General features: G+C 48.5%; 1 protein-coding gene across 1 annotated transcript in view; it reads left to right on the top strand.

The window, feature by feature from the left end:
* Window positions 1-12609, top strand: part of PSD2 (pleckstrin and Sec7 domain containing 2) — a 156696-nt gene that overhangs the window by 122182 nt on the left and 21905 nt on the right. The window contains exons 8-9 of the mRNA XM_032801763.1: window positions 5121-5210; window positions 7277-7320. Of these exons, the coding sequence (XP_032657654.1) occupies window positions 5121-5210; window positions 7277-7320 (134 nt within the window). The remainder of the gene's footprint in view (window positions 1-5120; window positions 5211-7276; window positions 7321-12609) is intronic.

The raw sequence follows: 12609 nt of genomic DNA, 5'->3' as shown, positions 1-12609 counted from the left end.
TTAAAAGCCTGACCATGGAGTCACAGACAGCAATCCCCTGGGGTTTGCCACCCGGTGAGCTTATCTCTGTAATCAATGGCCACTTACACCAAGAATCACAGCAATATTCAGGTTACTCCTGATCCCAAAGGACCAGTCACTTACCCTAGGTCAATTGTGCATTAGGTCTCATACCAAAGACAAAGCATGTAGCCAATCTTATAGTAAACTAAATGATTTATTAACTAGGAAAGGGAGATTAGTTATTTACAAGGTTAAAGCCAGCAAACAGACACACAAATGAGTTACAGTCTAAAGTTTCAAAAGGTAAAAGTGGCTTCTATCATCAGCAAGCTTCACTTAACCTAGGCTAGGCAGCTGGGATCTCTTGCTCATGCCTAGAAACACTGTCTCTCCCCCACCCCTCCCCCCACACACACCCTGAGTCCAAGCAGCAGAGAGATCCTTAGTTCCTTTGGTTTGGGGTTTTTTATCCCCCTCCTGCCATGGACTCTGAGCTGCAATCTGGTCTGATGGGAGAAATCCACTTGCAGGACTCATCTTCATGGGAAGGAGAGCAGAAAACAATCAGATTCTCTCGTCCTTTTGTTGATGGTTTCTCAGTCCAGATGTGGGGAGTTTCCAGTTGTAAGATCCAACCCGAGCCCATCTGGTATTGAGGGGTCTCCTCTTTCATTTGGAGGGAGCTAATAATTTCTGTAGAAGGGCAACTCTTCACACTAATTAAATTCCCTCTCCCATCTGGCGATTCAGACAGTCAGAGAGGCTCACAATACAGCCACTCCAACATTACATTACCCTATGGAACGCAGACATTACAAGTGAAATGAATGCAGGCAACAGCTCATGAGCATTCAATAAAGTCCAAACACTTGCTTATGATTCTGATACCTATTCTACCCACGGGTGAGCCAGACAGATTCCAGCTGTGCATCTCTTAGTGTCCAGTGGAGACATGGGGACCTTGGTATGAGCTGGCAACTGGTCTGCCAGCATCACAACCACATAGTGCCACTTGGTGACTATCATTGATCTGCAAGGGGTTGTGGTGTCACTACCATAGTGACATCCTACTTTACAAACTTTCCTGACAGCCATCTCATGCTAGGTTTCATGAGCATACCACTCTCATCCAATAGTTACTGTCCCAGAGCTCCCTGGCCCCAGGCAACATGTGTGAGCACTGAGAAATCAATCTGTGTAAACTAAGCCACATCCCGCTGTGAAGCCACAGAGAGAAGAGTTTTCAGAGGCCAGGAATGTAATAGGATGCTGCGCTTTCTGGATGATGTGTTCACCATGCCAGGCATCACTTTAAAGCTATCAAATGCGCTCAGACTTCCCAGAGACAAGCGAGGAGGGCAGTGCTCTTAGACAGCTGCAGTGTCTTCAGCTCCCTGCTGTGTTGCAGTGCCTCATTTTCCTTCTGAGTCAGGAGCCTTTCGAATCTGGAGGCTGCACTGCACCTTTGCTTTCCCCTCCTCACCTAAACCTCTGGGCTAACCCTCCTGCTCAGAGCTCTGTCACCTGCTGAGCCACCTAATGAGGACACCTAGCCAGCCTTTCAACAAGGGATATTACCAGGTCTGCAGGAGAAGCAGGGAGGAGTCACTGATGCTTGACTGCATCAGATGCTGGAGACACACATCTTGGATGGATTGACATTTAATTACCCAAGGTGTGCAAGCTGAGCAGCCTAGGCCTCATTCTACTCTCACAACCATGTGTCTAAAGCTCCAGTGGAGGTACACCAGGGTAAAACTACGTGAGAGCAGAATCAGAATCTCTCTCTCTCTCTCTCTCTCTATCTATCTATCATCTCAAACACATCAGGGAAGTAACTATATGAATGAGCTCTAAATGAATACTCTATATGAGTGAGCTACACAGAGACCTGATTTTTCACTTCTCATCCCGTGTCCAGGATCATGTAGTGTTGGGTAAAAGTTCATTCTCCAAGCAGAACATAGCAGTAATCACTGCTCAGATTCCTCCTTCTGCCTTTGGCCAATGCCTGAGACTTCATAGAAAGGCAAGCTGACCTTGTGCAGGTGGCTAGTCAGTTGCTCAGGGAAATCTCTCTTTCCAAGGTCTGCAGGCAACCCCTTATGCAATGAGATCATGATTCAGCAAGGTACATAAGAAGGTGCTTATCTGTAGGCATGTGAGAGCTCACATTCAATGGAACTTCTTCCACGCATCACGTTAAGCTGTGTGCATTAAGTACCTTGCTGAACTGGGTCTCGTGGCACAAGAATGTCTCCTTTGGTTTCATTTTGAATGATGTTTTTGTCTAGTGTAGCTGCAGCCAATTGGTGCATCTGTGTTCACTATCTGACCCCTTTGGAGTGGTTTCCATGAGAGCATTCAGCCCCTGAAGATGCTTCCGGCAACAACATGTATTTACTCCTGTGAATGTGGAACAACTTCTGTGAAGTAGTGATGGTTTCCAGCTGCAAAACTCTTCCATAGTTGAGGGTCTTTGGGGTCTGGGTGGTTTTTTACAACCCATTCTACACACAGGTGATGTGCGTGACAATTAAACCTGGGTTTGGATGTCAGGCACCTCCAGAGCTTTGGAATTCAGATTCAGGATTTTGGTCATGACTTACCGCTAAAGGAAACAAACCACAAGTGGTGTCAGCATCCATCTGACCTCAGCTCAGGGACCCTAAAGAGGCAGGGATCTCACACTGCTATGAGCATACACTGGTCAGTGGCAGGAGAACCCACTGACACCAGGGATAATGCTGGCCCATTATGCTGGAGAGATTTATTGAGCTGGTCCGTACTAGTTAATGTTGATGGGAGCCTGGCCTAGGGGACATAGCAGTGGTATGTGTTCATCCCTTTGCCTAGCTCGGAGAATGACTGCTTTCCTCAGCACTGCTCCCTACTGGAGCCGGGCTATGGGGCATTTGTGCGTACAAGCAGGAACAGACGGAAACTCCACTAGCTGATTCAAGGATACTTGGTACCTGCACCAGTGAGCGAAGACATTCGTCCCGTACCTGGGTGAGGGTATTCCAAACCTCAGGGTCACCAGCACCAGGTCCCTCTCTTGGAGGTCCATTGTTGGTCTGTTATGCTTCTCCCCCAAGCTTCATCCACACCATTCTGTTAAGGTGGCAGCTTGAAACACTGCCATACCCTGGTTAGCAAGTGGACATGAGTCCCACTGCCCTCTGCTGGAGAGAAACAGCACTGCTTCACTTTGCATTCTAGCTCCTAGGCTGCTCAGTTAACTCATTAGCAGGGATATGGCCAAGACTTTATAATATGTGTGTCTACAGTTAGGCTTCTAAATAAGATCCCTGATTTTCAGTATTAGCTCAGACTTCAATAGAGGCTTCTGAGTGGTCGGCTGTTTGGATAAATCAGGCCCTATTAAGTTCTATGAATATGTACTGAGGAGGCCTGAATGCAGGCCCCCATCTTTGCAAAGTTTGGCATGTCGTTTTGGAAGAGTGAGCTGTGTTTCTGTGCCTTCCGGGGAGTTCTGCATAGCCACTGTGTTGACTGCAAAGCCCTAGGAGGCTTCAGATTTGTTACAGCGCTTTATTGCTCTCCTCCCTGACCTCCCCTGGGTGCTGACTAATCCAAACCCTGCTAGTGATAGTATGCATAATTGGGAATATCAGCAGTCATTCAGATGTGGCACCAACAACCAGAGCCACTCAGAGAGAAACGTGTCCGCAATTCAACTGCAGTTAATGGGGCAGCAGGGAGCAAAGCCAGCGGTGTTAATCTCAAAGCCTGCCCACATGGTGTTAGTTAGTGATATGGGACAAAGCGGCATCAGAGCTGCAAGCAACCAGTGCTGTGGAGCGGTGAAGGCTGTGCACAGCGATGAACACTGCCGAGGAGTCAGCATATTCCCAGTTGGCCTCCTCCCTTGCTATTTGATGGGTTTTCACGCCAATCGAGGGTTCATTTCTAGTGCATGGCAAGCATTTGTTGGGTTGGGGACGGGTGCTTGTTTCATTTGTTTTTAGAGTTTCTTTTCCATCCTGTCGACCTCCAGAACCCACCTCATTTTGCACTGATTCAGCCTGGTCACTGTAAGCAGGGTCCCCCAGATCACACACAACAAGCTACCATTGCTGTCCTTCTGGATGACAGCACCTGAGCTCTCCTCTTGCACCGTGGTGAATAAAGGAGTTCCTCACCCCCGAGTCACCCCCTCACTCCATCCCAGGATGGGTGCTGTCTTTAACTACTTTGATAGTATAGCAAAGTCCTATTAAGGCTTGTGGTTTTAGGTGTTAACTGAAAAACACCCCCAGTACAAAACAAATGAAAGCAGTGTTTATCCAAGAAATACTGGAGAGACACCAGAACTGGGTACTTGTGTCTAAGGGCTTGTTTACATGGAATAGTAATGTGGACTAGGGGAATATGATTTCGCACGAATGTGTTGCTCATTAATTGGTCTGTGTTGACCCTGCTGGTGTGCACTAAAGGTTCCCTAGTGCACTTTAATGTAGGATTGTTTGAAACCGTCTGACATGAAAGCATCCTTGGGCACGTTACAAACAGATCACTCTTTACAGTGCATACCATATATACATTACAGTACTCACTACAGAGTATACCAAGAGAACCCCCATGATTTTTGGACAGCTACATAAAAATTGCTAAAAATAACCCACCCAACTAAAAATAACCCGCCCAACCCCCCATTCAGACACTTCACAGCACTTCACAGCCACTCTGTGCTACTTTGGCTCCAGGGAATCAAGGCCAGTGTTATTTACTACAGTAGGAGTATATCTGGGCTTGGGTTTTGTGACTCGACTGTTGTGTCGGACTCTCAATTTGGATTCAGTAATGTGTGTTTGCCAGAGGTAAGCCCATGTTAGAAGGCTGGCTCCAGATTTGGATTGGGAACACTGCCCAATTGGTGCAGGGAGGGGGTTAGATTTGAAAAATGTGGAGCCAGGTTCAGATTGCAAACATCAGGTACCACAGTGATGAGCCTGACAGAAGAACCTCTATGGAAGAGAGGAGCTACAACATTCACGGGTGTTCAGTGTTAGGCTCACACTCAGTTGCTCAAAGCAGTTTGATTAAACTGGGAGCTATCCAGGGGCTTAAGGCTCTGTTTCTTTGCATTGCAGAATATTGGAAAGAAGATGTCATGCCAACAATTTATAGCAAACCTGGATGGCTTAAATGATGGGAAGGACTTTGCAAAGGATCTGCTGAAGGTAATGTAATATCAATGTTAGCGTTATTAGGGTGGCACTTAAAGGCACCATCTCCAAGGCAGGCCCGCTGTGCTAGGCACTGAACATACATGTAGTGAGAGACAGTCGCTGCCCTGAAGAGCTGATAATTTGAATAGCCCATAGATATGAGGGGACCCAAACAGAAAGGCAAAGAGTCTCATACAAAGCAAAGCCAGGAATAGAACATGGCTAACTTGATTCGTTCACCTTGGGCCCTTGCCACTGAGTTATTTCTGGTGGTCCCGACCATCAGAGTCCAAATGTACCTTCCGTTTTCCTTCTAGGGTAGTGTCGAAGCTTTGCAGCAGTCTTAGCTAAACTAAAAAAGCAAAAGAATTTTGTGATAACTTGACATGTCGGAACAGGTCCGTTTTCTGGTGCCATCTTTTGCTTGTACTCTGTGATTTCTCACTGCCCTCGTAGTGTACCAAAGTGTAGCTGTCTGTCTCAGTAGTTATGTAGCCCGCAGTGCCACTGCATCTGAACACAGAGCAATGCAACCAAAAGAATAGGGGGCTTCAGTTCCTCTTATTACATTCCCTGCCAGTGAGCCCAACCCTGTATTCGGAGCTCCCTGCCAGTGAGCCCAGGGAAGAGAGCCAGGAATTCCTTAGGTTTCACCCAGCTGCTGGCACAGCTCTGCCTTAGAACTACTTTGGCCTTTACAAGTGCTAGCTAGTCCTGTCACCCAGCAGCCCAGCGAGGCTGTTACACATCACTGCGCATTTCACAAATGGGGAGAGTGAAGCATAGAGAGACTTACCAGGAGGAGAATGCAGGTCGCCTGTGTTTAAGGCACTAGCCTAGTGACTACCCCTGCAGTAGGAAATTACAGACAAACCTCCCATCCATGGCTAAGCTAGTAGTGATAGCAATGGGAATTCTGGTCTAAAATTCCCTACTGCAGACACCGACTTCCCCTCTGAAGTCTCATCTATGGTAGGATCTTTCAAACCTGTAAGTCCCAATAGGTGCAGCTCTACCAGTGGGAATTGAGGTGTAACCACGGCTCAGACAGGCTGTGTTATCTCACCCCTGAGGTGGGGATTCCCCTCTTGGACGTGGGTCATTCCAAACGCCCACTGCTCGCCTTGGGCAGGGAGCCTTCCAACAGCCTCTGAGAAGGCAGGAGTTAATGCAGGAATTGCTCCAGTTCAGAGATGTAGCCCAGTGCTTTAGGAACAAAGGTCACAGCTTGGGACACAGGACCCTAAGGCAGGGCTGGCCTTCCCGGCTCTGCTGCTGACATTTGCAGCAGGGAATTCACAATCACCAAGAGTCTGTCCCTGCCCAGAGAAACCTTGACACCTCCCTTCCAAATGCCAGCGCCCCAGTCGTGCTTTCACCCTTTGGGGGAGGCAGGGAGGTATTAAACTCCTTCAGCCGCTATGGGGACAATAACACTGCATAATATGCCCTGTAATAAGCCTGAAGTCCAGTGAAAACTGCTCCCCTTTGAGCAGAACTGCAGTTACCCCTTGCCAACACCAGCGTCACCACATGCCTGAAAGAGAGGCACCGTCACTATGGTCATAAGCCCTGACTCAATGGGTGCTCCAGCGCTCAAGTACCCATGGAAAAAAAATACAGAGTGCTCAGCATCCACCAGCCCCGCACCCGTGGTGGACCAGCTGTTTGGCAGCTGTCAGGAGGCATTCGGCGGAGGGTTGAGAGCAGTGACCAATAGGTGGGCGAGGTGCCTTGCAGGAGGAGGTGGGGCAGGAAGAGGCAGAGTGAGGGTAGGACCTCAGGGTGGGGGATGGGGCAGAGCAGGGTTGGGAAGAGGTGGGGTGAGGGCGGGGCCTCAAGGGAAGGGGCAGCGTCTCGGGGTGGAGTAGGGGTGGAGCACCCACCAGGAAAAATAAAAGTCAGTGCCTGTGAAAATGGTGACTGCCTCTGTTCCAAACAGCTGTCCTGTAACAGGGCAGTAAGCAAGCATCTCTCTGAGAGCACTTTTTAGCACAGGTCATATAAAGGGCATTCGCCTGGGAGGTGTCCACGTATGGGGCCCATTGCCTGGAGTTAATATTGTGCTCTTGTTTCAGGCACTGTATAACTCAATCAAAAATGAGAAGCTGGAGTGGGCCATGTAAGTATCATTTTTCAGTGCCCTCTAACCCGAACGGTCTCTTTCAAAGCAGCTGACGGCTCTTGGATCATTAGCTCAAGAAGCTTCAGGGAAGTGCCGTATTAACATATGCAGAGACTGGTAATGCTCCAGAAAGGACGTATGCCTCTGAACAGGTGAAATTCAACCCCATTTAGGGCCAGCGCAAGGCATAGGCACCAGGTAAGGCATAGCATTGGCCCTCTGCATGGGGGGGATTTTACCCCTTTAGAGGTACACTGCCTTGCTGGAGTATCTGACATATCTGCATGTGGAGGGGTGACTGTCACGCCAAGGAAACAAGATGTGAGCTCCCTAGTACGATAAACATTCACTGCTCAGTTCAGAAGCTGAGCTTTGACCAGTCCGCCTGTCCCTGTTGGTGGGTGGGTTTATTTATGTTTCACACGTGCAGAAGGCACCCATGAGCATCCCATGCGGGCCAGTGACGTGTCTCAGAGCAATTAATACCATAATTACCCTGGTCAGCAATGTCACCCTTATCATCTCTAATAATAATAATAATAATAATAATTTTGCAAAACCTTAACTCCAGCCCCAGTCCCTTCACCTGTTTTAAACTCCATTTACAACATTAGGTCCGCCTCCTGCAATGAGTTGCAGGTGGTTGGATCCCCAAGGCCCACTGACCTCAGGGAGGTTCCATGGAGGTGCATGGTTCTGCTCATAGAAGGCCCATTACAAATCTCGTCACTTTTTCCAGACTTCCTGTCTCATCCTCTGCTAAGCACTAGCTCATCCCCATCCCATTGCTCTTGGCCTTCTGACCCCTCCCATTCCTGGTGCCTCTTGTATTGATGCAGTTGTAGCCTGATTTTTCAGAAGTCCTTAGCATGTGCAGCTCCAGTGGGCTTTGATGGGCATTGATAGCCCACGGCACCACTGAAAATCAGGCCATTAATGCCAGGAAGTGGTGGGTGGTGTGTACAGCGCTCACTCCCAGTGCAGTTGTCCCCAGGGATTAACTAGCAGAAACAAGCTCAGGATGACATCCCATCAAGAGCCACCATGCAGCCAGGTGGAAAACCTGTGCACAGCTGCTGAAACCAGAACTTATCTACCTCCCTTCCACCAAGATTAATTACTGCTGCAACTCCCCGAGCACAATGTCATCCAGTCCATTACATTGCACACAGTCAGTTGATTATGGAAATTTACTGTACAAGCTACTCAAACAATGCAATTGAAAAAAAGAAGAGAACCATATATTGCTCAGTAAGCCAAGCCTTGGTTGATTTCCCATTAGAAACCCGCACGCCTGAAGGGGATGTGGGTATCAGGTAAAAAATCACCAAGATAGAAACAGGGAAGATCCTTTGCATATAAATATTAGCTGTCCAAGCTGGAGGTGGGATGGAACAGCTGTCCTAGAAATACACTCTTCAGGCCACACTGGCCTCGCCTTGAAACTTCATGTGTCGGTTGATGGGCCTGAATCAAGTGAGCCGTGAAGTGGGTCTTGCCCTGACTTCACACTGGTTGAACATCCTTTTTAAAAAAAAAAACGTGTGCTTAGGGCTCTTCTTACCCTATCAGCAACCCCTTTATTTACTCACAGATCTGCTACGTTCTGGGCAGCCCCCCGTGCTTTGTCCTTCGGGAGAGACCTTTTTTTCATCCTGGCCCATTCAGTGCCTGGTCTCTTTAAGGGACCAGTTTATTACCAACTGTGGTAGTCAGTGGCAGATTAGCCACTGGGCCGACAGGGCCCATGCTCAGGGGCTCTCACCAATTGGGGACCCCTGGAAAAATGGGCCCCACCATGCTCCAACCCGCTCTGCCCACCCCAGTGATCCTGCTGGGGAGCAGAGTCTGGGCACAGAATGCTGGGTGGGAGAGGGGGTGGGGCAACCCCATTTCCCTAGCAGGAACACCAGGAGAAGCGGGGAGGACTACAGGTGGCAGGGGTGGGGAAGAGCCCCCACTTGTGCTGGCCCAGGGGCCCCACCATCTCCTAATTCACCTCTGGTGGTGGTGGTGTATGTATCAGGAACCTATGTATCAGGAACTGGACTGAGACCCACTATGTCATTTCACAAAGGGGCCATTAGATGGTCACTAGCACCTGGAGCCAGATGCGCACAAGTGACTTGTGGCTGAGAGGTTCCATTTCCCAGCGCCAGTTGCAGGTGCCTTGCAGTTGCCTGGTTACACTGGAAATGTTTCGTCTGGTTTTATTTTTCCTGAAAAGCAATGGGGTGATGAGTAGAGCTGGGTGAATAATGGATTTTTCAGTTTATTGGCAATTTCGGAAAGTTGGGTAAGGGGAAATCATTTTACCTCAGACAGGAAATACTTATTTTTTTTAAAAAATGGTTCATTGAAAAGTCATGGGGGCAAATTGGGTGAAACAAGACATTTTGTTTGGATTTTGACCATTTTTTTTATATTTCTGAATTTTTCAAAAATAAAATTTAAGGAAATGTTGACACAGAAGTCATTTCAAACCAGAAAAAAAAGTTTTTCCTAAATGAACAATTTGGAGAAACCAAGATGAATTCACAAAATGTTGTAGTGCTGTCGAATCTTAGTCTTTCTCCCCAAAAAAAAGTTTGATGAGAAAAATGTTGCCCTGTTCTGCTAATGAGACTGTTCGAAGTGCATAAGGAAGGATTTCTCCACACAATGCACAGTCAGCTGTGGAACTCATTGCCAGGTGATGTTGTGATGGCCAAAAGTATGTCTGGAATTTAAAATGAATTAGATAAATTCATGGCTATTAGCCAAGATGGTCAGGGAGGCAACCCCATGCTTGGGTCTTCCTAAACCTCTGTCTGCCAGTCGTAAATCTGGAACCAAATGGCAGGGGATGTATCACTTGATAATTGCCCTATTCTATTCACTCCTCTGAAGCATCTAGCGTGGGCTACTGTTGGAAGACAGGACACTGGGCTAGATGGACCTTTGGTCTGACCCAGTATGGCTGTTCTTATGTAACTGGTCCTATCCCACAAAGTATTCAATGATTATCAATGGAAATTATGCTCTGAACTCTATTAGGTGCTTTTGAGAATCCCATCCTAAATAAACAAGAGAGAGAGAAATCCCACCAGGCCAGAGCAACCTGATCAATTTCATTGCAGGCAATGGTCAGCAAAGAAGCCAGAGTATTGTTGTAAATCAGCCACTGGAGGGAGCCCTCTAGCTCCACTAAGGCTGCTCTACTGCGCTGGCATCTGGCAGAAAATTTTATATAAGAGTTCAGAGAAAGTGCAGCTAGTTCAGCTGAAAACAGGGAAGCGATTATCATGTTATTGCAAAACGCTGGATTACCATGCGCACAGCCTCTCCTGCACGCCGTGAGTAGGGAGAACAGAGCCCCCAGGCAGCAGCCTTCCAAAGTCTGGGGCAGTTCTGTTCCCGCCCGATTTAGTTGGTACTTCATAGATCTCTTCCTCCCACACCTTCACCCCTCATTTCCATGAACTTTTTTCCTTCCTCTCTCTGTATCAGCCTGAGACCCTGGAGGAAGGGGAGGCAGATCCTGCCTGACTGTAGGGCTCCTTGCTTTATTGCAGACAAGCTGGTTGCAACATGAGAGACCTCTAGCTTCCTTAGCACCATACAAGTCCTGCCTGGAGCAGGGATCGCCAGGTACCATCACACAGCCACAGTGCTGAGCACAGACACTCGCATGAGTGACATAGACTCCCTGTGCCAGGACACCTGCTGCATCCTCAGAGATACTGATGAGTCAGATACCACACCAGATCACTCCCTAGCACTCCGGGCACCTGACCCCCTCTGCCCAGGCTAGCTACCCCCCTCTCCAAGAGTGTTAGTGCAATACACATCATCACATCCAAGTAGATCCACCCAGCCCCTGGAAGGGGAGACGTGAGGTCCATGTGAGAAATGTAGTGGGCAGAAATGCCATGCCCCCACCCTGATCCCAAACCTCAGTGCCCCCATGACACCCCTTGGTGCAATGACAATGAGGCATTGTCCATTCGCTAGAGGAGCCCAGACTTCTGGCCCTTAGCAGGTCAGCCAGTGGAGGAGGCAGATACTTCACTCGATGATCACCTGTTCTGTTCATGCCTTCTGAAACACTTGGCACTGGCCACTATTGGAAGATAGGACACTGGGCTAGATGGACCTTTGCTCTGACCCAGTGTGGTTATTCTTAGGTTCTGATGTTCTTATACATTGATGCCCTGGTGACATACCTGCTAGCTGAAGTCTCTTTGCCCATTATTGCATAGCTTACATCTGAACTCTTATATGGCCCAAGCCCAAACAGCTACATCACAATTTTATAGTTCCATAGCACAAGCTCCGAGTCAGCTGACCCAGTGCAGCTGTAGGTCTTTAATTTGCAGTGTAGACCCTGCAATCACTTCCCTGGTTAGTCAAAACTTTTCCCATGTCTCCCTGCGTGGAGAGCTTTTCCCAGTCCCTGCTTCCATCAGGGTCTGTCCCAGGGCCTCCTGCCTGGAGAGCTTTCCTTCCTCTAAGTGTCCTGTTCGACTCCCACAGCCCTTTCCTCTGCTGGGCTCCATCACCACGTGAGCTTGGCTTTCATTCCTCTTGCTCCAGTCGCCTTCTGCTCTCCGGTGGGCCCCATTCCATAATCAGGTGGGCCTAGTCCCATGTTCTCCAGCCCACTCTACACCAGCCTGGACTTCTGTCTAGTCTAGTACCCAGATGCTTCCACAGAAGATGTAAGAACCCCACAGTAGCTGATTCAGGGTAATTTGCCTCTCATATTAGATCTCACCCAGGTCTCTAATAGCGGGCCTAAGCCCTGAAGCATAAGGCTGAATCTCCCTGCCACATATGCTTTGTTAGCATTAACCATGATGTCTCTGGGGATGTTTGATACCCACATGAATGGCCAGTCTCCTGTTTAACTAAGGGTATGTCTACACTACCCAACGGATCGGCGGGTAGTGATCGATCTATTGGGGATCAATGTATCGTGTCTCGTCTAGACGCAATACACTGATCCCCGAATGCGCTCCCCATCGACTCCGGATTTCCACCAGGCGAGAGGCGGAAGCGGAGTCAATGGGGGAGCAGAGGCTGTCAATCCCGCACCATGAGGACGTGAAGTAAGTCAATCTAAGTTGATCTAAGATACATCGATTTCAGCTACGCTATTCTCATAGCTGAATTTGCGTATCTTAGATCAATCCCTCCTCCCTCCCAGTGTAGACCAGGCCTAAGTAATGTCACAAAGCTGCAATGAGAACAATCACGGGCTGTCAAATGATTCTTGCTGTTATGCCCTGTTCAATGCCATTCAAG

This window comes from Chelonoidis abingdonii, chromosome 7 (assembly GCF_003597395.2).
Source record: "Chelonoidis abingdonii isolate Lonesome George chromosome 7, CheloAbing_2.0, whole genome shotgun sequence".
NCBI classification, from domain to species: domain Eukaryota; kingdom Metazoa; phylum Chordata; order Testudines; family Testudinidae; genus Chelonoidis; species Chelonoidis abingdonii.
Note: the sequence above shows the minus strand (reverse complement) of the source record. Positions and strands in the feature narration are given on the sequence as shown.